The sequence below is a fragment of the Lonchura striata genome, chromosome 20 (genome assembly GCF_046129695.1).
Source record: "Lonchura striata isolate bLonStr1 chromosome 20, bLonStr1.mat, whole genome shotgun sequence".
Classification (NCBI taxonomy): Eukaryota; Metazoa; Chordata; class Aves; order Passeriformes; family Estrildidae; genus Lonchura; species Lonchura striata.
Window position 1 is genome coordinate 7,408,090 of NC_134622.1, and position 27,557 is coordinate 7,435,646.

General features: G+C 49.7%; 1 protein-coding gene across 2 annotated transcripts; it reads left to right on the top strand.

Moving 5' to 3' along the window:
* SUPT6H (SPT6 homolog, histone chaperone and transcription elongation factor) lies at positions 1–27,109 on the top strand. 2 transcript variants are annotated; one of them, XM_021550861.2, is made up of 37 exons: positions 1–194; positions 5,857–5,988; positions 6,432–6,584; positions 6,748–6,818; positions 7,327–7,522; positions 8,210–8,294; positions 8,702–8,975; positions 10,123–10,224; positions 10,471–10,584; positions 11,065–11,154; positions 11,620–11,762; positions 12,006–12,157; positions 12,636–12,734; positions 12,893–13,022; positions 13,124–13,274; positions 13,631–13,785; positions 14,255–14,450; positions 14,658–14,797; positions 14,876–14,993; positions 15,089–15,165; positions 15,294–15,429; positions 15,829–15,966; positions 16,223–16,390; positions 17,068–17,195; positions 18,192–18,399; positions 18,810–18,957; positions 19,202–19,344; positions 20,080–20,220; positions 21,284–21,479; positions 21,613–21,851; positions 22,081–22,194; positions 22,307–22,431; positions 22,876–22,988; positions 23,391–23,468; positions 23,558–23,724; positions 24,883–25,070; positions 25,225–27,109. In XM_021550861.2, exons 2-37 carry the CDS (start codon positions 5,880–5,882, stop codon positions 25,409–25,411), a joined length of 5,172 nt encoding a protein of 1,723 aa, XP_021406536.1. In that variant the 5' UTR covers positions 1–194; positions 5,857–5,879; the 3' UTR covers positions 25,412–27,109. The 2 variants fall into 2 exon arrangements, with proteins under 2 accessions (XP_021406536.1, XP_021406538.1); XM_021550863.2 differs by lacking the exon at positions 1–194 and adding an exon at positions 1,937–1,997.
* Positions 27,110–27,557: the final 448 nt, after the last annotated feature.

Here is a 27,557-nt window from a genome sequence, read left to right on the forward strand (position 1 = left end):
CTCGCCGCCGCCGCCGCCTCCATTTTCCCTCGGCCCCTCGGGTGAGGCCGCGCCGGGCCCGGCGGGGCGGCGGGGAACGAGGGGCCCTTACCGGGAGAAGGGCGAACCCGCCGTTGTCCCGGCCCGGGCGTCGCGCCCGGCCCGGTGCCGCGGCGGCTCCGAGCCCCGGTGAAGGCGGCAGGGACGTGCCCGAGGTTGGTGCCGGGCCGCGCCGCGGGCCCCGGTGCGGGCCCGGCGGTGGCCGTGGGTGGGGCTGGCGGCAGCGGGGCCCGCAGGAGGCGAGGCGGCGGCCGGGGTCCAGGGTGGCTCCCCCGGGGTCCCGGGTGGCTCCCCGGGGTCCAGGGTGGTTCCCCCGGGGTCCAGGGTGGTTCCCCCGGGGTCCCGGGTGGTTCCCCCGGGGTCCCGGGTGGTTCCCCGGGGTCCAGGGTGGCTCCCCGGGGTCCAGGGTGGTTCCCCCGGGGTCCAGGGTGGTTCCCCCGGGGTCGAGGGTGGCTCCCTGGGGTCGAGGGTGGCTCCCCGGGGTCCAGGGTGGTCCCCCGGGGTCCAGGGTGGCTCCCCCGGGGTCCAGGCTGGCTCCCCCGGGGTCCAGGGTGGCTCCCCGGGGTCCAGGGTGGCTCCCCGGGGTCCAGGGTGGTCCCCCGGGGTCCAGGGTGGTTCCCCCGGGGTCCAGGGTGGTTCCCCCGGGGTCCAGGGTGGTTCCCCCGGGGTCGAGGGTGGCTCCCTGGGGTCGAGGGTGGCTCCCCGGGGTCCAGGGTGGTCCCCCGGGGTCCAGGGTGGCTCCCCCGGGGTCCAGGCTGGCTCCCCCGGGGTCCAGGGTGGCTCCCCGGGGTCCAGGGTGGCTCCCCGGGGTCCAGGGTGGTTCCCCCGGGGTCCAGGGTGGTTCCCCCGGGGTCCAGGGTGTTTCCCCGGGGTCCAGGGTGTTTCCCCGGGGTCCAGGGTGGCTCCCCGGGGCCGGGATTGCCGCGGCCCCCGCGCTGTGCCCGGCGGGGCCGGGGATGCGGGGTAGCGCTGGGAGGAGCGGTGGGTGCGAGGCGGTGCCGTGGGGAGCATCGGGATGCTCGCTCTCCTCGCGGTGGGAGAAAGGGTCTGACCTTCGGTTCTCGCCACACTGGTGGTCCTGGAGCCTCCTGCTGCGCAGGTGTGATTCCCAGACCTCCGCATTCGGCTTTCCAAACTTGTGGCGAGGTGCTCCCTGAAAAGCCAAGGGCCTGGGAAAGCCCTTTTTTGTTTAATAAACGACTGAAAGGTGGCAAGTGATTGGTGCTCATAGAGGAGTGAGGTTGTTGTGGAGTTTCACAGTCATTTCTGTTGCTTGCTTTTTTTCCTGAGTAGAATGATGTGGAGAAGGAAGGTTACTCCTAAATTATTTAGAATAACTAAATTGTGAGGAGTTGCAGAGACCAGATAATACCGGGTGAGAATGCTAGTTTGGTAACTGAGATGTGTAAGGAAGGTTAACAAATACCACAAAATTGGCTCTGCATCTATTCAGGGAAGAGCAGTAGGTGTCTCAACAATTGTTTTTTAAAACTACTTCAACACCCCGTTGTAGCTTAAGAGGGATATTTTGAAATTACTTTAAAGGAGAAGAGAATGAAATAGAAAACATTTTTGCACTGCTGAGTAAGTGGTTGGCAGTTTGTGTCCTGGCAATTCTGGTTAGACCATCCCAAAAAGGGAGTGCTGCACGCAGGGGCAGGAGCAGAGCAGGTTTTTGGGCAAGCAAAGCCTTCATGTCGTCACCTTAGGGGAGAAGCTTGCTGACAGGAGATATGATCCAGGTGCCTGAAGTCATGGGCAGGTCAGAGAAAGCGAGGAGGGAGCATCAGTTTTGTGTTTCTGAGCGGAAATTATGATGCAGCAGGGCTAAAATAAACAGGCGGAAGTACTTTTTCACACAACGTGCTATTAAATGTGTCACCCTGCCACAGGACGTGCTGCCACCTGATAGCATCGGGGGTGGTGGGACCAGCAGCAGGATTAAAGCAACAAAGCAGGTATGGGAAGTTCCTGAGCTGTGGTGGCTGCCTTGACTTTCCCCATCACTGGTCCCCAGTCATCACTTCCCCCTGTGTTCCTCCCACTGAGCAGGGTGGGAGTGTCAGGTTTAGATGCAGACTTCAAAAATCTGCAAAACAGCTGTAAAAGCTAAATATAAAATGATGTATTGCTGCTGTCAGGGCTGGCAGGCCCCAGTAGCCATCAGAAGTCCACATGGATATCAAGAAATGCCTGTGAGGAAGAGCTCAGCGTTGAGGTGCCTGTGAGGGTAGTTTCTCATGGTGTGCAGTGCCTTGCAGTGCTTCACAGGGATGTTTCTGTTAGGCTCATAAGCTTCAAATCAAAAGATGCCAAAACAATTTTGCCTGAGTTCTGTGGTGGGACACAGCCTGAAGATCATTGCTTAGTTATTGGTGTTAAATCCACATATTCCAGGTCAACCATGTTTTTTGTTTTTTTTTTTTTTAAGAAAACTGATACTGATTTAACTGAGAAACTCAGAGCTCCAGGGAGTGAAAAAGTGGTGGTATTTTTGCAGTTAATTTGAGTTTTTCCTAGTTAGACATTTGTTGTCAGTCTTGGACTCCTGCGGATGTACTTGGACTGTGTTAAAATTAATTTAGTGAGCATTTAATTGACAAAATTAATAGATTTGGCTTCTTTAGGCTTTGCATTTTGAGTCGAGTTCCCCAGCTCTCTTATTCTCACAGAGCTTTCTGAATCCTCTGGTTTGACCCTTTGAAATGTGGCCATGAGAGTTGATGTTCTCTGGTGGCTTTGGCAGTGTGGTTCCCTGGAGCTGTGTGATCCCAAATGGACTGTGAGTTGAATCATGAAGTGGCAGAGGTTAGAACCATTCCTGCCCAAGCCCGCTCTTCCCCCAAAAAAACCCCACAAAACAAGTGTTAATGTGGGATTGATGTCATTTCTTCCCCAAAGGATGGGGAGAAGTCAAGGAACTGACTTTGCTGCACCCACGCTGTCCTAAAGCCAAGGTGAGCACCTGGCTTTGTTGTTTTGTGTATTCACACTGCTGTCCTCAGGTTGATTGCTGAACAATAAATATATCTTGCTCTGAGAACACTGCTTGGTTATTCTCTGAACACCACTGAGGTCTCCTGCCTTAGGTGGCATCCCTGTGACTGGGAGAGTGTCAGATGTTTCTGCTTTCTCTCACCCCACACCTGCTCAGGTGAAGCTCTTGAGGGACTTTTCTATTCCCAATGTCCATTTGCACACTGGATGTGTGAATGATTTCTGAAATCCTCAGGTTCTCACAAAGCAGCCTTTGTTCTAAAGGCCCTGCCTCACCTCACAGAGTCTGCAGCTGATGTCCATCCTGGTCCTGCCCTGATCAGGACTCAATGGTCCCAGTTAAAAGGAGCTTGTGGACTCTGGATCAATGCCACTGTTCTCTTGAGCTGAGCAAAGTGCAGACACTCCTGATCAAAACAGCTGGGCTGGCCCAACACTCCTTGGTCCAGAGCCTTTAAACCCTCCTCAGGTCTCTCCTGTGTGACCACACCGTGTTCTGCCTCTGCATCTCTGCCCACTTCCCTGGCCTGTTTTGTTTCAAATTAAGGCCTTCCAGGCACAGAGGGTGGGAGAAGCACCTGTAATCAATATCTGGTTTAATATCTTGCTTCTCTTTTCCATGCTAAGTGATGCTGTCCTGAGATGAATTTTGCTGGAGCTGAAAGCACCTGGGTTTGTTGGTGGTTGGCTCGCGTGGAACCTGCTTGGCTGGATCATTAAATAAGATGGTTTTCTCAAGTCCTGTTTGTTTCCCGTGTCCAGACAAATTTTAATTGACATGGAGTAAAACTGACAGGAAATTTTAGAGCAAGTGATGAGGAAGATAATTGGAATCATGAGTTAAATACTCACTGGCAGAGAATGGTGAAAAATTGGATGTGGTGCTTTGACGAGGTGGGTTTGTGTATTGATCGTGGGCAGGAGATAAACAAGGTTATTAGACTTGGAAATGCTCTAGGAAAAGCCACTCAGCCTGCAGGTTTGTGTATGTTAATACACCCTGCTGAATACCTGGAGCAGGAGGATTGGTGTGAAACTGTGAAGTGACAGAATATTCATACACGGGCTAGTAAACATAATCCCTGTTTCTGTATTGTGTACTCACATGATTCATCAGTGCCATTTGCATCAGGAACACACGTTTGACAGGCATCAGTGCTGCCCTCTGAGGCGTTATTTCTGAGAGGGATGCTTAAATACAAGTGTTTAACTTCTAAAGGGTCCTCTTGAGGATGGGGATCCCACACTGAACCAGAGCAGCCATGTCCTGGTGGGATGCAGAGCAGTAGCCTTGGCCTGCTGTGATTTCTGCTTGTGTGGAGCATCCTGCAAAAAGAAGTTGGCCACAGCCACATATTCTGCAGCCAAGGAGTATGAGCTGCTCTCTGCACTCGTGTCTAAAATCTGGCAGAGGTCTTCCCCTCATCTTTGTTGTGGGTTTTCTTTAATGAGATACGGGTGACACGTTCCTTCGGAGCTGCTGGTATTTTAAGACTTAAAAGATCATCCAAGATCAGCCTTGGACCTTTTAACTCTAACTGAGCACTAAGTCCATGCTTTTTCTCTAAGTTGTCGTGTTTGTGCAGCAGATGTGTGTGGATCTCAGGGCAGAACAAGAAATCCTGCACACGAGAAGTGTCATGGCAAAGCCTTGATCAGGTTGTCCCGTATGGGACTGATTTCCTTCAGCAGGTTGTTTGCAGTGGGGAAATGATTATGGGAATGTTTTAAAGCATGTTTGTTTAGCTATCCTTTCCTGCCATATGGAATTGTTTTCTCAATTTTTTTTCTGTGTTGTTTTTGCGTGTTCGTGTGTTGAATTGCATCAGATGTAATTTTAACGTGGAGGTTTTGGCTTTAGATCTGACACCTCTGAACTGCTTTTTGTACTGTTCCTTCCCAAAGGCTTATACTTCTTCCCAGGCTGGCGTTTTCATCCTCTCAGCCATTTGAGGAATTTATTTGATTTTCCTCTTAGCTGACTCTTGTAAGGTTCAGTTGTTTTGATGTATGTAAAAGGGAGGTAAAGAAAAACTTCCTTTGAAAATTTCAAAAATATCAGTGAGTTTGCAACCACTGTAACTGGAAGACTCAGAGAGACAGAACTTGGCAAACACTTTCCTTTGTGCCAAGTTTGATTTATGTTGTGTCCAGAAACCCCAGCTGGGAAAAGCATCAAACAAAAGGTTCTGGATATAAAAAAATACACTGTTTTTGTAGTTTTCTTGTTGCTTCCTCAACTCTGGATGGAGGCTCCTGGCATGGAACACCCTGGCTGTGGCTCTGGCTTGTGAGCAGCCACAAACCCCCAGCCCAGGACCCCCAGCCCTCTCTTCAGTTTGCTCTGTGGGCTCTGCAGAGTCTCACAGCCAGTGATCACAGCTCAGTCGAGGCCCTTTTCAGGGTCACCCTGGCTTCATTAACTGAGTGAGGATTAATCATATTAAGATCTTAATTAGCTGGGCTGTGTGCCTGACGCCGTGCAGCATCAGTGGGAGCCTTCCCAGCGCATGGGAGGGTGTGGATGGGATGGGGGCTCTGGCTGTGTGCACGTTCCAGCCGCAGGAGCCGCGGGTGCTGCTGTGACAGCTCCTGCCCTCCTCACCCAGGCACGGGTTGGCAGCTCCTGGCAGCTCCTGGCTGCTGCCTAATCTCTGCTGACAGGGATGTCCAGGCAAGGTGGACACTGGGTGATTCAGGGCCTCTGTAGCTAATTTGAAACCCGTCTTGCTTTAGCTGCCTTCTCTCCAAAACCTGAAGGGGGAAGTGCTCGTGTTCTGCTTGCTCAGCTGATGCCAGGGATGTTTCCTCTTTCCCCAGCTGCTGTGTGAGAGGTTGCAGCCATGTCTGACTTCGTGGAGAGTGAAGCAGAGGAGTCAGAGGAGGAGTACAACCAAGATGGGGAGGTTGTACCCAGAGTAACCAAGAAGTTTGTAGAGGAAGATGAGGATGGTGAGTTTGCTGAATTGTCTGTGTTCATTGCTGTTCTAGTCTGCATTCTGTGGCTCTGCAGATGGAGCAATAGCTGTGCTATTACAGCAGGGCCATCTGTAGTCAATAATCTCAGCTGTTTGAGTGCTTCCCTTCCTCCAAGTGGTATTTTTAATCGGCAATAAAAAATATGCTGCTTCACCCTCGTGGGACTTGCAGTCACACAGTTTGATAGTAAATGGTAAAAGCAGAGGAATTCTCCCAGTGTGACCACTCCACCTGTTCCCTCTGCAGAGAGAGCACGAGACAAGAAGTGGGGATCTGGCAGGAGCAGCTGGCTGGGTTCTGTGTCAGTAGAAGTGTTCAGTTAAAACTCTGTGTGGATGGTGTGGAGGAAGATGCTGCTTGCAGAGGTCCCAGTGGATAACCAGTAAGTGTCTAACACGTGCTGCTCTCCATCCCAGATGAGGAAGAGGAGGAGCTGAACCTCGATGATCAGGATGAGCAGGGGAACCTGAAAGGATTCATTAATGATGATGACGATGAGGAGGAGGAGGAGGAAGCCAGTGACTCTGGAGACTCCGAGGATGATGTTGGCCACAAAAAGAGAAAGCGCAGTAAGTTTTGTGATGATTGTTACTAGCAGGGCAGGGTGTAATGCTGGCAGACAGAACCCTCTGCCATGGTCTGCATGAGCTGGATAAGCTGTACCCTTTGGGGTTTAGTGCATTCCCAGATTAGGAAAATGAGAGTGTAATTTAGCTCTGCTGTCTTCTTTAGCTTTTGATGACCGCCTGGAGGATGATGACTTCGACCTCATTGAAGAAAACTTGGGCGTCAAAGTCAAAAGAGTGAGTTGTGTTCCCATGCTGCTGTTAATGGTGTGGTGTGTTTTAGCACAGAGGAGGGTGGGCTTCAGCCTGCCATGAGCAAACATCCTCCCGTCAGCTCCTGCCCTCTTGGAAAGGGAGAGCTGAGTGCTTGAAGGAAGCAGGATCTATCCCTGCCCAAGCAGCTGGGACCTGGCTTCCCAGAGTTTGAAAAACACTTTGTTCTGGTGCCTAAAGTTTGCTGTGCTCCTCCCTTTCCACCTCTTCAGGACAGTCTCATCTTCCATTCCTAACCTCAAGGTCAGCACAGGCTGTTACGGGCTCTAAAGCTCTTTCTGAAACATTAGAGTCACATCAACCAGGCCAGCACTGGTGGTGACAGCATGCAAGTGACACAGGTCCCAGGGGGGTGGCTTCTCTCCCCTGTGTGCCTGTGGTGTGCTCCATCCTGCTCCCTCCCAGGTGCCTGCAGAGGAAGTGCAGTGCTGAGCCAGGGGTTGTGAGAACTAACAAGGAATTGTCCTTGCAGCAAAAATTCAGGCGTGTGCGAAAAATGTCTGATGATGAGGACGATGAAGCAGAAGATTATGGAAAGGAAGAACATGAGAAGGAAGCCATTGCTGAAGAAATCTTTCAGGATGGTGAAGGCGAGGAAGGAGGGGAAGCTGTGGAAGCTCCTGTTGCTCCACAGGAAGAGGAAGAGGAGGAGGAGGAAGATGAATCTGGTGAGTGTGGATGCTCAGTTACATCCAGTGTCTGTCCTAGGATTAAAGCACAGGAACAAAGTTCAGATTTTCTCTGAACTAGAAGTATCCAAAAGTCTGTGACCCTGTCATGGTGAAGCTCTTAATTGTTCTGATTAGTACAGTCCTTAGAATTAAACATTTCTGGGTGACAGGTTTAGTTTGTCTGTCTGAACCACTTTGTGCAGGAGCACTTTATGTGTGCTGATGTCTTGAACACCTCCCCTAAGCTGCCTCAAAAATGAAAATTCTTCAGAGGAAGGCACTCAAGGCAATGTTTAGTACCTCATACCACAGTGCATGCCTGCCTTACCCCTCTTCAGCATCAGCCTCTCACTGCTGCTACATTACCAAAAAAGTTTCAAGAATTCTTTCTACTGTCCAAAGCAGCCAAGCCTTTCCTGACTGTATTTTCAGTGCACTGAGCTGCAACTCAGATGGCTTTGCCTGGAAGTTTGTCTGGAAGGTTGTTCCAGCTTGTTACTGTGGTTCAGGCTCCTGGACTGTGTGAGATTGGTGTAGGAGATGCTGTGGGCAGCTGGGCAGCCTGACAGGCAGCAGCAGCCTAAGTCTGTGGTGGAGGCTCATAGTTGCACTGTCTGAGCTTTGTCAGAGGTACCAGTTCTAGATCTGAGTTCCCTGACCACTGAATTGTTTCTCAATATCCAGACATCGATGACTTCATTGTGGATGATGATGGACAACCTCTGAAGAAGCCAAAATGGAGAAAGAAGCTTCCGGGATACACAGATGCGTAAGTATTGATTGGAAGTTGGCCTGGAGCCTTGAAAATAGTGCTCAGCTTATTTGGATCTTACAACTGCAGAGTGATTCAGCTTGTGGTTGGGTACTGCTGGTCTTTTTCCCAGAAGAAACCTGGTAAATTTAGACAGAGAGCTTTTAGTGTGTGATTTCTGAAATGTGTGACTTCTTCCTTTTTTCTTTTTTCCCCTGGATTTTTTTAAAGGGATACCAAAACCAGGCCCTTAAGAGAAATATTTTCAGTAAAGCTCAAAGTTTGTACTTGTCTATGATTTTTTAGCCTGGGTAAAAAACTAAAGCTTAGAGCCTGGCCTCCTGTGTGTGGCTGTAAAGATGTTCTGTGAACTGCACTGTGGGGCTGAAAAATACGGGGCGTTTTTTTTTTTTTTTACTTTCCAGTGCTTTGCAGGAAGCCCAGGAAATCTTTGGTGTGGACTTCGACTACGATGAGTTTGAGAAGTACAACGAGTACGACGAGGAGATGGAGGAGGAGTACGAGTACGAGGATGAGGAGACCGAAGGGGAGACACGCGTGCGGCCCAAAAAGACCACCAAGAAACGCGTCAGCCGCCGCAGCATCTTCGAGATGTACGAGCCCAGTGAGCTGGAGAGCAGCCACCTCACAGACCAGGACAACGAGATCCGCATGACAGACATGCCTGAGAGGTTCCAGGTGAGGCAAGGGGCTGCAGCTCTGCAGGCAGAAAGCATTTTGGAGCTGCAGGCTGGCAGACTGCTGGATGGATTTTGGAATATCTTTTTCCCTCTTTCATGACTTTACCTGTCAAATGTACAGGCTAAAACTGCATTCAGATGTATCAGTGACACGGGAGCTGTTGTACCTGTGTGGATTTGGGTTTAGCTTCAGTCACAGCTTCCCTGTGGCCACATGGTGCCAGTGTTGCACTGCTGAATTGCAGGGCTTGGGCTCTGCTGAGATGGCTTTGTGCTGGATGATTCCTGTGTGCTCATAGGAATCCTTTGGGCTGGATATATGGAGAACAAGATGCAGTGCTAGAAAAGACATGGGGAGGTTTCTAGCTTACCTGTATGCCAGCCAGTACATAACTGCTGTAACCAACTTTACTCAAGGTGATGAGACTTGCACTGCTCTCAGTACAAAGTGCTGTTTGTGCTGTGAGTAATCCTGCTGGTGTCTCTTATTTTTGTCTTAATTTTACACTCTATTCAGATTCTCACTGAAAAATCCATCTCACTGTAGTGTATGTAATTCCATGCAGAGGTTTGTTACCCTTCTCTGTGAAATGGCATGTGTGAAGCTGCCAGTTTTCCAAAGGACCTTTTTTTCCCCCTGCCAGTCTGTGCCACAGAAGGAAATGCTGTCTGTGATGTCTTGTGGCTGTAGGTGGCCTGTTCACACATATTGTCCTCTGAAAGAGAAGTTGCTGAGAATAGGTGCCCAGAGAGACTTTATTTTTTGTTACTCCATGACTGCAGCAACAAAAGTGGTAACAAGGCACAGATAGATTGGAGCAGAGGATGTAACTGCAGAAAATTTGGGAGTCTGGTGGGAAGTGGAGATATCCTCACTTGATTTTCACAGCAGACTTTGCACCATTGCAGGCCTTTCCACAAGCCTTTGACAGGATTGTAGCTGCCTTTATGTAGTGTAAAGCTGATGCAGTTTCCTGTGTGCTCAGAAGGTGCAGACATTGAAGTGATATCCTTGGCACCCCGTAGGTGGGGGTCCTCAGAGGTAACCTGTAGCTCAAAACAATAATTTCCAGGCTTCTTGGAAACATGGCAGTTCAAGCCCTGGTGTTGCACGTGCCTGTGCTCATGGTGTTGTCTCTTCCCAGCTGAGAACCATCCCAGTGAAGAGTGCTGAAGATGATGAGCTGGAGGAAGAAGCTGACTGGATTTATAGGAATGCATTTGCAACACCCACCATCTCCTTGCAGGTAAAGGACTGTGCCTGGGGACTTTTTCCAGGGTTTGCTGATTGGAATGTGGTGCCCAGTACCACCTTCATTTCTGGCTTTGAGCAGGTCATTTGACATGTGTGTCTTCATTTTTACATACACAAAACAGAGCAAAAAGGAACACAAAGAAGTTGAAATAACAAAGATTTCTTAACCTTAACCTGGGGTTGCTCTTTTAGGGGTTCAGCTCAGGAAGAGAGAACACAATGTGTTTCTCCTTTTCAGGAAAGCTCTGACTACCTTGACCGTGGACAAGCCAGCAGCTTCAGCCGCAAGGGGCCCAGCACCATCCAGAAGATTAAAGAAGCCCTGAATTTTATGAGAAATCAGCATTTTGAGGTAATTTGGAACTTTTTCTTCATTACCGAGGTCTGTCTCCTTTTTGTGACAGAATTAGCAGGGCTGCTGGAAAAATTTAGGGCTCATAGGAGGGGCTGAGATACCATCCCTGGCTGCCTGTGATGAAATGATGCTTCATTGGGAACTAGAGCTCCTCTTATGTGAGCTGTGTCAATGCAGGTTTTTAAGGCCTGTTTGACAGAGCTGCTGTCATTGTCTTTCCCTGATTGTGGACAAATTGAGGCTGAATGAGGTGGAAGAATTTCTCTTGAGCCTTGTTCAGTCCTTCCAGTCTGTTTCCAAGGTGTTGCCTGATGTTGCAGAAATGTTTTGGCCTATGTGGTGTATTCTTTGGTGTGAAGTAAGAGCTGCCTCATTAGTTTGTTGTACCACATGGAACAGGAGCTCTGTTTGGGCTCCTGGCTGCCAGGAGCAGCCCAGTCCCCTCCATAGGGGTGATGAGTCTCATTTCTGACCCAGGTCCCGTTCATCGCCTTCTACAGAAAGGAGTATGTGGAGCCAGAGCTGCACATCAACGACCTGTGGAGGGTCTGGCAGTGGGATGAGAAGGTGAGGAATATTTTCATTGCTGCTTCTCCCATCAACATTTTCCTCCTACCTAGCCTGATACTTTCAGCAGTTTGTTTTGGCCATGACTGGGGCTTTTATCCATGTCTTTTTGCATTTTTGCTGACGTATGGTGGTAAAGGGATATCTGAGAAAATAGGATTCCAAAAAATCCTTCCTCTTCACTGAGTTCCTTTTGTGTAGTGACGTTTCCTGCCAGCAAGTGCAGGTTGCTTCTCTGCTATCAGATCCAAACCTGAATTTTGGGGTTTTATTGTTATTATAATACATCTCTGAAATAAGACCTGCCACACATCACATTTGGCTTTGGCTGTGGATGAAGATTTTAATGATCATTTTTATATGACAAATATCCCAAAAACCTGGAAGTCCCTGTTTGGGAAGACAGGAGACCGATAACACACTACAATGGGGTGTTTCACTGGAATTCTTTTGTTCTCGTGCCAGTGGACCCAGCTGAAGATCCGCAAGCAGAACCTGACTCGACTGTTTGAGAAGATGCAGGCCTACCAGTATGAGCAAATCTCTGCTGACCCAGACAAGCCCTTGGCTGATGGAATAAGGGCCCTGGATACTACTGACATGGAGAGGTAGGGTGCCAGGACTTCTGTATTCATTCCAAAATTACTTAAAATGTCCGTTGACTTGCCCAAACAGCACAGGCACTCTGGCCACTGCAGAGCACCCACAAAGCCAATAATGAGAAATACTTAAAATTCTTTTGAGAGACGAATCCAAGGGCTTCTCTTCCTTACCTGAGTCAGAGCAGGTTCCTTGAGTGTTGTGAGCGTGAGCTAGCTGCAGGCAGGGTGTAACATGCTGGCTTTCTGTAGGCTGAAGGACGTGCAGTCCATGGATGAGCTGAAGGACGTGTACAATCACTTCCTGCTGTACTATGGCAGAGACATCCCCAAGATGCAGAATGCTGCCAAGGCCGCTCGCAAAAAGCAAAAGCGTATCCGGGAGGATGGTGAAGAAGAGGAAGGTTTGTCTCCTCACATTTGGTAGTTTTCTCCTTGTGGGCTGCTTGAAAATCCTGGTTTGAAAGAATAGGAAGAAAGTTTGGTGAAAAACCCGTGTGTTTGCACAATGCATCTCTGCTGGTCATTCTATCTCAAGTTAGTTCCAGATCTTTCAGGCACCTTTGAAATTGTTTAAGGTTTGCCACACAAGTTGCTTTCCAGTGGAATATGAATGCCACACCTTGTGGCAAGGGTGGCATAAGCAAACTTGATGTATATTCTAATGTGCAACCCAGAGATAACTTCTATTAAAACTGCAAGAGTGGCACTGAAGATAGTGTTTCCAGGGTCTTTTTCCAATCCTGAATAATTTTAAGGCTGCTGTTAGCTTTGTGGGATTTAGGGGCTCTGTTGCACAGCGTAGGTTGTGTTTAATCTCTTTATTGTGCTTGTGACACGCTCCAGCTGTCTGGATGCCTCTGTAATGTATCCTTCCTACAGGTGAAGGGGAGGATGCAGAGGATGATGAGCAGAAGGGGCCTGAGCTGAAGCAGGCTTCCCGAAGGGACATGTACACCATCTGCCAGGCAGCTGGGCTGGGTAAGGCTCTGCTCTGTCCTGCTGAATGTGCAGTGGCCTGGCCCACATGCTCTGCAGGCTGCTGTGACTCACCTGTGGAAGGAAGACTGGTAGTTTTGCTCACTATTAGCTACAATACCTGTATCCTTATTGGTGTTTTGGTTTTTTGCTTTTACCAGATGGCTTGGCTAAGAAATTTGGTCTGACACCTGAGCAATTTGGGGAGAATCTCCGAGACAGTTACCAGCGTCACGAGACAGAGCAGTTCCCTGCAGAGCCCCTGGAGCTGGCCAAGGATTATGTGTGTAGGTCAGTATGGGGGGGTCGTTGTGGAGTTACTGTGGATGTAACACAAGTGAGAGGATCTGGGGACATTGTTCTAAGCCTTCACATTGCCTTTTTGCCTGCAGTCAATTCCCAAGCCCAGAAGCAGTGCTGGAAGGAGCTCGGTACATGGTGGCTTTGCAGATCGCCAGGGAGCCCTTGGTCAGACAGGTCCTGAGACAGACTTTCCAAGAACGAGCTAAAATCAACATTTCACCAACCAAAAAGGGGAAGAAGGTAAGGAAGGGAGCTCTGACTCAAACATACAAATGCTTGTTCTCCCATGTCAGTGGCAACTCTGAATAAATCTCAGAGCAGCAGTGAGCTGGACTGCTGCAGAGCCCAGCTCATCAGTGTGCTGCATTTTTAGTCTCAGCATTTTACCAGATGAGATGTTGCCTTCAATTATGGAAACAGTCTGTGTTTCTCTGGGACTGGAAAGCACTTCCACCGTGTCCTGCTGGGGAAGGAAATGCAGACTGGCAGGCATAGGGCTGAGGGGATATTGAATAAAAACCATTGCCTGCTGTGGCATACAGAAGGATCTTCATGAATGCCCTGTGTGCATGCTGTCTGTCTCTCCTCTTTCCCAGGATATTGATGAAGCCCACTATGCCTATTCCTTTAAATACATGAAGAACAAGCCTGTGAAGGAGCTGAGAGATGACCAGTTCCTGAAAATGAGCCTGGCAGAGGACGAGGCACTGCTCACCATAGATATCAGCATTGACATGAAAGGAGTGGAGGGGTGAGTTCCCACTGGCTGTGCCATCCCTGACTTGCCAGGGCTCATTCCTGCAGTGCTCTTCAAGCACCTCTGTAACTCACACTACTTCTGAAAGTCAAGGCCTGGTAGTTTCCTGCACCTCAAAGTCAAGCAGCCTCTCAGGGTCTTGCTTTTTTCATCATCTTGTTGAGAACTTTAGCAGACATCTTACTCACTTGAAAGCAAACTGTGAAACCTTGGGATTTTTGCAGAACTTGGTGCTGTTTCCCAACCAACTTAGCTCCTTCCCTGCACATCTGAGTGGCCACACTGTGTAGTATGGCTGTGATCTGTCTACAGCATCACTTCAGCAGCTAAAGCAGCATTGGATGGGATTCTCCCTAATTTTTCCAAGCAGCTACCTGTATCTGAGATGTGCAGGAATCTGCCAGTGATGGGTCCATGCAGGTGTCTGGAGCCTTTCTGTATCTCCCCTTCTCCTTTCTTGCAGTTATGGCAGTGACCAGACGTACTTTGAGGAAATCAAGCAGTTCTATTACCGGGACGAGTTCAGTCACCAGGTGCAGGAGTGGAATCGGCAGCGCACCATGGCCATCGAGCGCTCCCTCAACCAGTTCCTCTACGTGCAGATGGCCAAAGAACTGAAGAACAAGCTCTTAGTGGAGGCCAAGGAGTATGTCCTCAAGGTGAGATGAGGCACAGGTTTGAGGCAGAGCTGGGCTTGCAAACACTGGCTTGTTCTGGGGATAGCTACTGACAGCTTATACACAAGTTCTTGGGGATGAGGGGGAGGCAGGGATTGAATCAGGTTCAACTTCTCTCCAGAGAAGGGTTATGCCAGGCCCCTGCAGTGGATTTTCTCACTCCTCTTTGTCCTTTCTCTGCTCTCCCAGGCTTGCAGCCGCAAACTTTACAACTGGCTGAAGGTTGCTGCATACAGGCCAGATCAGCAGGTGGAGGAAGACGATGATTTCATGGATGAGAACCAAGGGAAGGGGATCCGGGTGCTGGGCATTGCCTTTTCATCAGCCAGGTAGGAGGGAGGGAATGGTGTCTGGATGCGCATCCAGCTTCACCAGTCCTCCATGTCTGAGTGGTCTCTATTTGACAGGGACCACCCTGTGTTTTGTGCCCTCGTTAATGGAGAGGGTGAGGTGACAGATTTCCTCCGACTGCCACATTTCACAAAGAGAAGGAATGCCTGGCGTGAGGAGGAGAGGGAAAAGAAGGTGAGCCTTGGTGCAGCTGTCACTGAGATGAATGTAGGTAGCTCAGAACAGAAACCTCTAGCTTTTCTACTCACATTTTCTACTTTCCTTTCCAGGCCCAGGATATCGAAACATTGAAAAAATTCCTCCTAAACAAGAAGCCTCATGTGGTGACAATTGCAGGCGAGAACAGGTCAGTCTTCGTGCTGCTTCCACTTGCCAGTCTCTTTGCAGTCCTTTCCTTGTGCCTGTCTACATGTCACTGTTTCCAGGACCCAGCTCTGTGCTCTCCCCTCAGTCCCCTTGGCTGTCTCTCTCTAGGGATGCTCAGATGCTGATGGAGGATGTAAAGAGAATTGTTCATGAGCTGGACCAAGGTCAGCAGCTGTCCTCTATTGGAGTGGAGCTGGTGGACAATGAACTGGCCATCCTCTACATGAACAGCAAGAAGTCTGAGGTGAACCTTCTGCTGCTCCCTTAGTCTCTCCCTTAGTCTGTTGCTCATTCGTGCTGTGTCATCCTCCATTTGTTGTGCTGGCCTTGCATCATCCTCTGTCTCATGATCCATCTGGACAGTCACGTACTGATCTTTGGATCAAGGCAAAACATCTTAGGCTTCCCCAAAGAGATCAGCACCAGCAGATGCACAAAGTGGATATTGATGTAGCTGGAAATGAGAGAAATTGTTCCATTACTAATTGCATAAGAGCTCCTGGGAGCCTTTGACCTCAGCTTTCTTCTCCCTGAGCACCAAGTGCTTCCTTGCTGCAGTCCCTGTCTGATGTGTCTTTACTGCTTGTGGTACAAAGTGTGGAAATACCACAAGGGTTTTCCCTGACTCTGTGTCCTGTTGCAGAACGAATTCCGGGATTACCCCCCTCTGCTGCGCCAGGCTGTGTCCCTCGCTCGCCGCATCCAGGACCCCCTCATAGAGTTTGCCCAGGTCTGCAGCTCTGATGAGGATATTCTCTGCCTGAAACTCCACCCTCTGCAGGTAAATTTTCCTTGGGCAAGAAAGATACTTCTCTGCAAGAGAAAGCAGCCTGTGAGGGTTTGCTTTCAAATAAGAGGTTTCCAAGTTAAACTCGTGCAAGTTCTGCCTTTCTTTCTTCCTCATCAGCCTTTAGGCTGTTTTCAGGGGTAACTGAGGTGCAACACAGCTCCTGGGCACCAGTGTGTTGTGTTTGGCTCGTGGCAGAGGGTTGCACAGTGCCATCTTTTCCAGGGCTAACACCTCTTCTCTCTGCCAGGAGCACGTGGTGAAGGAGGAGCTGCTGAACGCTCTCTACTGCGAATTCATCAACCGTGTGAACGAGGTGGGGGTGGATGTGAACAGGGCCATTGCTCACCCCCACAGCCAGGCTTTGCTGCAGTACGTGTGTGGCCTGGGACCACGCAAAGGCACCCACCTGCTGAAGGTGAGGAGGCTTCTGAGCCTGCCTACAAAACCTGCACATCCCCCTCTGTGTGAGTGCTCAGGGGTGAGTCAGGGTCCCTGTGCCAGGTGCAGCTGACAGCTCTGTTGTTGTGTGTTTTTACCTCGCTGTGCCTTGCCCCGAAGCTACACGTGGACTTGTGTCCTTGAGAGACCCAAACAGCTCAGCAGATCCAGCAATCCCAGCCAGCTCCCAAACCCACAGGAATGGATGTGCTGTCAGAGTGTCAAGACACCTCCACAGTGTAGAAAACACGAGGCAAGAAGCCAACGCTTTTCCTGAGAGTTGGAGCTGTGATGATGTGGAATCATCATCTTTCACACAATGTTGAGACACTGGCAGGGAGCAACAGCTTAAGAGTTGTGATGGGCGTGTGTCAGATGCTTTAAACACTGCAGTGTGCAGTGTGAATCCTCTGCTTTTTTTCCCAGACAAAAACAATTTGGGTTAGAAGGGGCCTTAAAGATCATCTGATTCCACCCCCTGGCCATGGCCACAAACATCTTCCACTAAAGCAGGTTACTCACAGCTCCATCCAACCTGGCCTTGAACAAATCCAGGGATAGGAAGTCCACAACCTCTGTGGGCAATCAGCGTTTGAATAGCAGGGTTTATATTCTTGCCACTCTCAAGGTTTATATTCTTGCCTCTCTCTGCAGATCTTAAAACAAAACAACACCCGTCTGGAGAACAGGACCCAGCTGGTTACGATGTGTCACATGGGACCCAAAGTGTTTATCAACTGTGCTGGCTTCATCAAAATTGACACAGCATCACTGGGTGATAGGTGGGTATTGGGTTGTATTTGATGTCCTCTGGATGTGGGGTCAGTGTGAGTGACAGGGTGACACAGTGACCTTCCCTGAGTTGGTGTTCCCCAGAGTTTCTGTGTGGCCCCTCTGACTTTAGGCCAAGTTCAGGTATTGCTGGTTATTAATCTGATTCTAAACTTGCACAACAGCAGTGTGAACTGCAGAAAATTAATTACATGGCTTGTTCTGGTGTGAAGGACTCTTTGTGGTCAAGAGGAACTAAACTTAGACCAATTGTTCCTTAAAATAGTTGTCATGGAGTCATCAGTAACCCATGGGCACTTCAGCTTAGTTTCTGCCTGGTCCTTCCAACAGTATTTTATTTTTCTAAAGTTTCAAACTTGAGAAATAACTCAGCAATTTGGCATCCTCTTAAACCAGTAGCAATACTAGGAAATTTATAGAACATTAAGGTACTGGTAACTGCACAAGAGGTATTTTGAGGACAGCTGTAACCTTGTTTCTGAACCTGACTGACTGCTTTGCACAAAGGGTCACTTACTAGAAACGTGGTTTCTCCAGGGTTTTTTGCCTTTGAAAAGCAATGTGAGAAAGAATACCTGGCTGAATCCCTGCACTGAGGGATCCAGCCCCACTAGATCTCTTGATTCTTGCAGGACACAAATCCCAGAGATGATGGGGGCCAAGTGTAGCCCATCCAAACAGCTCATTGGCAACTCTGAATTTGTGTGAAGAGAAAAACTGCAGAGAGCTGTGTGCTCATAAAGCAGCTGTAGTATGCAGGCATCAAATCCACCCAGCATCCAAAGTACCTGGCTGTGTCTTTGGAGCTGTAGATTGGAGTTTGCCAGGTCTTGCCTTGGCTCCTGTTGGTTTAGCAATGAATAATTCAGTGTCCTTTTTGGAGTACTTTGTTCCATGGAGGGCAGCAGTGGTGCTCAACAATGTGCTTGATCATTGAGCTGCAGGAACACCTCAGAGCCCTGATCTGAACATTGCTTTTGTTTCAGCACTGATTCCTACATTGAAGTCCTAGATGGCTCTAGGGTCCATCCTGAAACCTATGAATGGGCCAGGAAAATGGCAGTGGATGCCCTGGAATACGATGAGTCAGCTGAGGATGCAAATCCTGCAGGAGCTCTGGAGGAGATCCTGGAAAACCCTGAGCGCCTGAAAGACCTGGATCTTGATGCCTTTGCTGAAGAACTGGAAAGACAGGTGCACTGGGGGTTCCTGGTGCTGAGAAACAGAGGGGAAGCTCTGCTGCCCAGCTGAGATTCTCATGTTTTATAGCTTTATCCTTTTTTGGAGCTGGGCATTAGCTGTGCTGTTATAAAATGTATCAGCAGTCAGTGTCTGACAAAGGCATGCAGTAAATGCTTGCAGAAAGTACACTTGGGGCAGGGAACAGTAATTAACCATTTAAGCTGTTTCCTGAAATATGTTTGTCCTTTTGACCTCCTCAACATCCTGTGACCGAATTTCACCATTTGTTGGTACCTGCTGCGTTCCCCCTTTTTAAATTTGCTATTTTCTAAGTTGCTTGAATTCTTCCAAAAGTTACACTGGATTCCCTACTGACCTTCTTCCTGCTGCTCATGCCTTTATAACCTCTGAATCCCACACAGGGCTATGGTGACAAGCACATCACTTTGTATGACATTCGAGCTGAGCTAAGCTGCAGATACAAGGACCTGAGAACCCCGTACCGTTCTCCCAACACAGAGGAGGTCTTCAATATGCTGACCAAAGAAACTCCAGAGACATTTTACATAGGTATATCCCTGTTTATATCCCTGCTTTCTGTCCTCCTAAGTTGACACAGAATGTATGAAGATGGGGCAAAGGGGTCATAGTGAGCGTGATGCTGGGACAGTGCTGTGGTGGAGTGTGAAGCAGCTTTTCAAGTACTTGGGTGACCTCCTAACACCTTCATGCATGAAGAACAACCTTAGATGGAGGGAACTGCCTAACTCTGCAGTTTTTCATTTTTTCCTTCCCTTCTCCCATCACCCCACAGGTAAAATGATCATCTGCAATGTGACTGGGATTGCCCACAGGCGCCCACAGGGAGAGAGCTACGACCAGGCGATACGGAATGATGAAACTGGCCTTTGGCAGTGCCCTTTCTGCCAGCAGGACAACTTCCCAGAGCTCAGTGAGGTGGGGCTGCTTCTCCTGCTTTTGTCAGGGGCCTGCTATCAGCAGGAGTGTTGTGTAGGGTTCTTGGGAGACAAGGAACCAGAGCCAAGATTGTGTCCGCAGTGCCAACCTGATGTGGCCTTTGGCTGTAAATAAAATCTGTTGCACTTCTGACTAATTGCTTCAGTATAGATTTGACAGGTCTTTTATGGCTACATTATGGCTTTTAGAGTGAAATGGACTTGGAGCTAAGCTGACCAGATCTTTGCAGATACATAAAGCGTTCTTGTCTGTGGTCTGGGATTGTGTTTTGTGCAGAGAAATTGCCTGTGACACTGAGAACAGAAGGCTCTGCCACCTTCTCAATTTTAAGAACTTATCTGGACCACCTGCTGCTTAATGCAGCTGTACTTTAGGTCCTTTCTAAACACTGTGAATTCCAGCCTAGGTAATCCATGACTTTAAACCCCTATAATGTTCATTAGAGACCAGCCCTGGCTACAGTCTGGTGTTCAGGGTCTAAAAATGTTCTGACCTTCCTGGTTGCAATGTCCCATAAGCTGAGCAGAACTGTAGGAGGAAGAAGATGGTATTACTGGGTAGCACTTGTTGAAGTCTTCTGTCCCCTGCCCTTCCACAAGTCACTTCTGGCTGCACCACTTTGCTGACACAGCTTTTGGACTTGTTTTGAGTTTGAACTGCTGGAGCTATTTTGTTTCCATGCTGAATGATTCATTTACTTTTGCCTTGCTCAAGGTTTGGAACCATTTTGACAGCGGTTCCTGCCCAGGTCAGGCCATTGGAGTGAAGACACGTCTGGATAATGGTGTTGCTGGCTTCATCCCAACAAAATTTCTTAGTGACAAGGTGGTCAAGAGGCCAGAAGAAAGGGTGAAGGTATGAAAGCAGTGGATTTTCACACTCCCAGCAAGAGGTGGAAGAACCTGGAGCCAATACTAAAGACTCAGAGTTTGGTTAATAACACTGTTCTTAAATGACTTTTACGACCTTATTTTCATGTAAGGACTTAAAATCAGCAGGAAGTTCAGGTTCTGGTTAGTGTCATTGTCCCACAGTGCAAATCTCCCTTGGCAGCTGGTGGGACCCTGTTAATCAGTTAACACATTGTGCTGTAGGAGGATTTATTGTCGTCTGGCTGGAGTCTGGGTTTAGGAGACCAGAAGGCATTCTAATGCAGAGCTGCCCTTTGTTTCTGGCTTTCTAAAGAGTTCACAGAACTCTTTTTGGACAGGCAAGGGTCATTTTCCTCTAAAAGCTTTTTTTTCCCTCTCCATTAATTTGTGGAGGTCATCGTAGTTACTGGTCCTGCTCAGGACAGGGATTGGGGTTCTTAAAGAAGTGGAGTAACACCTTTTTATCACATACTAAAATAGTGGTTTAACGTCTTTGCTGTCTTTTGGGGTCTCCAGCAGGACATGCAGGTGATGGATAATCCTGTAAGCTCAGAGGTCTCAGCATTTCTTTAAAGTGTTATTAATTAACTTCATCATGGTTAACTGAACTAAGACATTGCAGTTTTTGTGGGGGGATTTTCTGCCTCACATTTTATTAGAGCAGTCCTGTGGGTGTCTGCTTCTGAACACACTTAACTGCTTTCTTGCACATCTTGAAGTCCAGTTTTGCTTCTCCCATTGTGAAAGATATTTGAAATAGAAAAGGTGATTGTCTTCACCCTCCAGATATGCAGTTTTCTGTGTGGTGTGGGTAATAGGTAATAGATGTGCTGGAGAACTGCCCATTTTTCTCGTAATCTCTTTTGATTCTGGTCACTTTTGGGATCAGTTGATTTTCAGTTTGTGTAGAAAGATCATTTTTAAAGTTGTATCAGTCTGAAGTAGCAGAGGTGATTTGTACCTCCAGCAGGATCCCACGTGGATTATTCTGTAGCACAGGGATTCTGGTTATCTGCTGCTCACCTTGGCCTGCACCTCCTCTGCAGGTGGGAATGACCGTCCACTGCCGCATCATGAAGATTGACATTGAGAAATTCAGCGCAGACCTGACCTGCAGGACCTCAGACCTGATGGACAAGAACAATGAGTGGAAACTGCCCAAAGACACCTACTACGACTTCGACTCGGAGGCAGCAGATCACAAACAGGAGGAAGACATGAAAAGAAAGCAGCAGAGGACGAGTGAGTTCTCTTAATTTCTCTCTCCCTTGTAATTCCAGCCTTCCCAGGCTGCTTCAGGACAATCAGAACAATTAGATAGGGTTGCATTAAAGCAGTTCCTCTTGGAAGGCTGAACGTTCCCTTTGTCCCCCAGCATACATCAAGAGGGTAATTGCTCACCCATCATTCCACAACATCAGCTTCAAGCAAGCAGAGAAGATGATGGAGACCATGGACCAAGGGGATGTGATTATTCGGCCGAGCAGCAAAGGGGAGAACCACCTGACTGTCACCTGGAAGGTCAACGATGGCATTTACCAGCATGTGGATGTCCGGGAGGAGGGCAAGGAGAACGCCTTCAGCCTGGGCTCCATGCTCTGGATTAACACAGAGGTAAAGCCCTGCAGAGCACACCTGGGAAGGGGAAAGACTTATTTTACAGGTTGACACAGCCCTTCTGTCCTTGTAGCTGCTTTCACACTCCTGGAGAGTAACTTCCAATGCACTCTCTGGATCTTTAGACAATACTTGTCTCTTTTTTTTTTTTTCCCCTCAAGCCTTGCTATGCAGAGTGTATGACCAAATGCACCCTAAATACCTCTTTAAATGTGTTTGTTCAAAGGAGTTTGAAGACCTGGATGAAATTGTTGCTCGTTATGTCCAGCCAATGGCTTCTTTTGCCAGAGACCTATTGAACCACAAATACTATCAGGACTGCAATGGTGGAGACAAGAAGGTGAGAAAATCCCAGGATGTGGTCACTTCTTAGGAAGATATCCATGGGCTCAGTGTGCTGCTGAAAATGTGGGCTCCCCTGGAGAATTTATTTTCTTTCTCTTTCTAATTAGAAGCTGGAAGAGCTGCTGATAAAGACCAAGAAAGAGAAGCCAACATTTATTCCATACTTTATTAGTGCCTGTAAAGACCTACCTGGTAAATTCCTCTTGGGATATCAGCCTCGAGGCAAACCAAGGTAAGTGGAGAGGCAAGCCCAGCATCTGCGCTGAGTACTGCCAGTACCAAACCTCAGCTGTCTGCTGCCAGCTTTTCTTCCAGCTCTGTCAGAATCCCTGTAAATCACGCCTCCTCTTTGCCACAATTTGGCCTCCTGACAGTGGACGACCCAATTCTAGCAGTAAATCTCACCCAGGAGACTCCCACATTTCTTAACTATCTGTCTGCCACGAGCAGCATTGCCCTGTGTTGTGGGAGTATAGACAGGGAATGATGGATTTTTCATGGAAAGGTGGGGTAGTTTGAAGCAATTGTTTGAAGATAAAGTGCCTTGGGTGGATCTGTCTGTTCATTATCAGTACAGCCATTGCCTGTGGTTTTAGTCCATGCCTGTTGTGAGTGTGACCTGTCAGTGAGTGGCTGAAACAGGCTGTGATGTTTCGTGCTGTCCCTGCTCTCCCAGGATAGAGTATGTGACAGTGACACCAGAGGGATTCCGCTACCGGGGCCAAGTCTTCCCTACTGTGAACGGACTTTTCCGATGGTTTAAGGATCATTATCAGGACCCTGTTCCAGGTGAGCAGCCTAAAACTTCAATGCCTCAGCTGTTTGTTAATCACAATATCAGGGACAGTTATTAAAGGACAGTTCCATCTTCTTCATCCCAAAAATGTGTCCTAGGATTTTGCTGTGTGTGGGAAGTTTCCCAGCAATGCTTGAAATGTTTGGCTCCATGCACCAGCCCACTGAGAGCTCTCCTGAGAGTTAACCTTTCATCAAGTGGGCTGTGCAGCAATGTCTGGACCAGTCTCTTTCCTCTCCTTTCCTCTCCTCTCCCACCATACAGTCCGGCACACACACCATTCCCATCGTGCCGTAACAACTTTTGACTCCATTTTTTTTTCAAATCCTGGGTTTCAGACCAATGGCTGCTCTTCCAGGAGAATTAATGTACCTCTTGGTTGGTGTTTTACACAGGTATTACCCCCAGCAGCAGCAGTCGGACCAGGACTCCAGCCTCCATTAATGCTACTCCAGCTAACATCAACCTGGCAGGTCAGTGCCAGCCATTCCCAGCTGGAACTGGGGTGTGAGCTGCTCCTCCAGGCTCCAACTTTTCCTAATGCAGTGTGTCTCCCTTGCAGACCTGACACGTGCAGTGAATGCTCTACCACAGAACATGACCTCCCAGATGTTCAGTGCCATTGCTGCTGTGACAGGCCAGGGACAGAACCCAAATGCCACCCCAGCACAGTGGGGCTCCAGCCAGTATGGCTACGGAGGCAGCGGAGGCGGCAGCAGCGCGTACCACGTAGGTGTCACTTAAATTTCTGCTGGCTTCTCCTTGCTGCTAGAAACCACTGAGAGCCTAAGGAATCCCTCATTGCCTGGGGTCCCCAAGTCCCAGTTTTGTCCCTGTGGTGCTGCACAGGCTGGATTCTTGAGCCAGGTTTCCTTCCGCCTCCCGTGACCGGAGAAACAAGGCACGTAACACAGCCCTGCTCTGGGGGGAGCTGGGGCAAGGAGCCAACTGGTCTGGCCCCCAAGGAATGTGGCAGGGTGGAGAGGGGGGATCCAGCAGTGAGGGCACACAACCTTCTGATTGTGCCCCTGAATTGGCAACGTGAGCTGCCAGTGGAGGAGATTAGCTGGGAAAGTATGCGCTGAGTTTGCAGGGCTTTTCAGCTCAGCGCTAATCTCTGAGCTGCACCGGCGGGGAACACCTCAGCCTGACCCAACACCCAGGGACTTTGCAGGGAGTAAGATGGAATTGGACAGTTTTGGCTCGTGGTGGAGCCTTTCTTGATGTGTGCCCGCTCCCAACCCACTCTGCAAGCTCCCAGCTGACATGGAGGCAAATTCCAGCAGTGGAAGGACTGAGGAGCCTGGGTGCAAAAAACACACCCAGCTGTTGCACCCAAAGAAAAGATGCAAGACAAGGCTTGCATAGAGGTGTGATCCTCCTTTGGAGCACCTTGGGAGGCTTTCAGGAAGTTTGGCACAGTAAATGCTGAGCTGAGGATAGGCATAGACTGTGGATAACCTGATGTATTAATCATCAAAACATCTGAAAAAAAGGGAGGTGAACACCGGGAGGCAGACACTAAGCTCTTCATGGGACAAGAAGCCAGCTGGCTTGGGATGTGGGAGGGAGCCACCCTGAGAGCTTCTGCACCTTCTCTGCAGCCTGCAGGGGAAGAATTTATCTTCTTTGTGCCCACTGCAGGATGTCATTGCTGCTGGCTTGCCCCAAGTGTCTCTTGTGCCCCTTGCCTTTGGTTGCTTGGGCTGAGCAAGGAGGGCAGGCTGTGCTGGCCCAGCTCTCAGGGAAGCGAATGTGCTGTGCTCAGCAGGGCTGGGGGCATGCAGAGTGTGGGTGGGCACCCTCCTGGGCGAGCAGGGCAGTGCAGAACCCCCCCAGCCTAGCAGCGTCCTCCCTCTGTCCCCTGACAGCCTCTGCTCCCCACAGGTGTTCACGACTCCAGCACAGCAGCCGGTGGCCACCCCTCTGATGACCCCCAGCTACTCCTACACTACTCCCAGCCAGCCCATCACCACGCCCCAGTACCAGCTCCAGGCCAACACCACGCCCCAGTCCACCCAGTCCCAGGCACAGTCGCAGCCATCATCCAGCTCCAGGCAGAGGCAGCAGCCAAAGTGAGTAACTCTGAGTGCTCGTATCCATGTCCTGTCTCCATTGCTGTTCTTGGTTTTTATGGAAGCAGCACGATGGGATTGCTTCCCCCACGGGGAGGGGAGAGCACAGGGAGTCTTTCCTGTCACATCTGACGTTGTCCCCGTGTCCTTGCAGGACCAACAGCCACGCTGCCATCGACTGGGGCAAGATGGCCGAGCAGTGGCTGCAGGAGAAGGAGGCTGAGCGGAGGAAACAGAAGCAGAGGTTGACCCCTCGCCCCTCTCCCAGCCCCATGATCGAGAGCACGCCCATGTCCATCGCCGGGGACGCCACGCCTCTCCTGGATGAGATGGATCGATAGGACCTGTCACCCGACACCTCCGCTCTCCGAGGAAGGGGGAAGGAGAGGGAACAATGGGAACGACTTCCCTTAGACACATAACTCCTGTTTTGTACGTCGCAGGATGGTGGGAAATGACTCTTGGTGATGTGCACCTGAGCGAGAGAATAGACTTGGCAGGGCTGGTTAAAAAATATATACTATATATAAGAAAAATATATCATAGAAAGGAACACTGCATCGGCCTCTGCGTTCTAGGCTCCGGTTTTGAGGCACCTTGGAAACTTAGCAAAGCAAACATGAGGTCAAAGGAGTCTGTCCTTGTGCGTGCACAGCACTCTGCTTTCACCCCAAAGACTGGGAAGCAAATGGAGCTGAAAGTGCACTGCCCTGGAGTGAGCCTGTTTCCTTTGGATTCTCCCAAACCCTGTCACCTCCCCTCGTCCCCAGACCACAAAGCGAAGTCGTGGGGGTTGTGACAAACGAACCAGAGTTCTCACAAAGTTCCTGTTGTTGTTTGCTCCATGTTTTGATGCGTGACAGGCTCAGCAGAGCCTGTGCCAACCCCAGCTGTGTCTGGAGGGGTCCAGCACAGCAGCTCGGGGTCTTGCTGGAGATGCAGCTGTTGTACCAAAGGCTTGCTCTCTCCTCTGGCTTCTTTTGGAACAATATTTATTTAGTTTTGATTATTTTTTTTTTTAATCAGACTGCGAAATAAAGCGCCAGCCTGCGGCAGCTTCCCCAGGACAGACATGTGGGATAAAGCACCACGGAGCAGCCCGGAGTGCATGGCCTCCTCCTCTGTACCCGCTTCCCCTGCCCAGCTGTAACCAAGAGGGGTGAATAAATAGAGTTTTTACTGAATGCTAGCTCGGAGGTTTTCTGCCTGCACCCTGCCCTTCCCTTAGGATTTGCTCAGAGCAGAGTTGCTTGGTGGAAGTCGATGCTCCTTCCTTTGTTGCCTGGTGTTGCCCTCTGTGTGCTGGAAGTTTCACAGAGAAGCCAATTTCTGTTGTTAACAAATAAGGTTTTGTTACGGATGCACCACATGGAGATATCATACCGCATCAGGGGCATCCTCCTGTGGCTGTGGGATCGGGGGAGACACTGGGAGAGGGATAAAGTGGATAAAGAACAGCCCAGTGTGGTGCTCCTGAGGAATTGCCCACGATGGGAAGAGACGTTTCTGAGAGGGAAAGTTCCTGCTGCACACTCTCTCCCCTCTCCTGCTTTGTTAGTAGGGATTTTCTGTGGAAGCAGAGTCTTTGTTCCTTCCCCGTGCTCCTGGTCAGCCTCCTTTGCTAGGAAATGAGCAGATCTTTGGAAACAAAGCTCTTCTTTGCATGTAAATGCTCCTGAAGAATGGCAGCGGCCCGGGAGACAAAGCAAAGCTCTTTGCACAGAGAAGTGCAGGTCCTGGCTTCAATGCCATCCCCTCTGCAGTGCTGAGGGGCTGACAGGGTCCTGTTCCTCCCAAAGCCACCCAGGCCAGTGGGGACAACCGTGGGCTGGGGTCCACAGCTCTGAGGTCACAGGTGGATGAACCTGGCGCTATTTTCTTATATTGTGAGACTGTACGATAGGAATTTGACTGGGAGCAGCTCCTTACTGGTTGGACCTGAAAGGGGAGGCTAGTTGTGTGTTGTTGCCTCCTTTCTGGCTGTCTTTGTTTTTAGTTTTCCCTTGCTGTCAATAAAAGTTCTACTTTTGGGAAGCTGCTCCGCCTGCCCCCTGTCCGTGCTTCCTGCCGGGATGCTGTGGCTGCCACTGGGGCTTGGCACCCAGAGAGGAAGCAAAGCCTTCCTCCACCCTTGCTATTCCCCCCTGGCCTCTGTGATCCGCTTATTTCGGGGATTTGGGATTGCACTGCACGCTCCTCAGTGTGGGGTTTGCTGTCTGCTTGGCTCCTGCCGCTCCAGCTTTTTCCAGGTCTGGTATTTGGTGCTGCTGCAGGAAAATCTTTCCACCACCTCACCAGGACGCTGGGCTGAGCCACGCTCCACCCTTTGGAGCACTTTGGAGGAGTTGGTGGCTGTGCCCTGTTCCTGCTCCTCGCTGCAGGGGCCCAGACAGGGTCCCCACCCACCAGGAAGGGACACGGGCAGCTCTCTCTGCCCCAGCCTTTGTCCCAGGGCTGGAAAAGCATCTTGTCCCACTCCAAGGAGCT

Coding starts and splice junctions, on each gene's coding strand:
- SUPT6H (XM_021550861.2), top strand. CDS start 5,880: ATGTCTGACTTCGTGGAGAGTGAAGCAGAGGAGTCAGAGGAGGAGTAC. Junction 16,391..17,067: donor AAGGCACCCACCTGCTGAAG/GTGAGGAGGCTT, acceptor CTCTCTCTGCAG/ATCTTAAAACAAAACAACAC. Junction 22,989..23,390: donor TTATCAGGACCCTGTTCCAG/GTGAGCAGCCTA, acceptor TGTTTTACACAG/GTATTACCCCCAGCAGCAGC.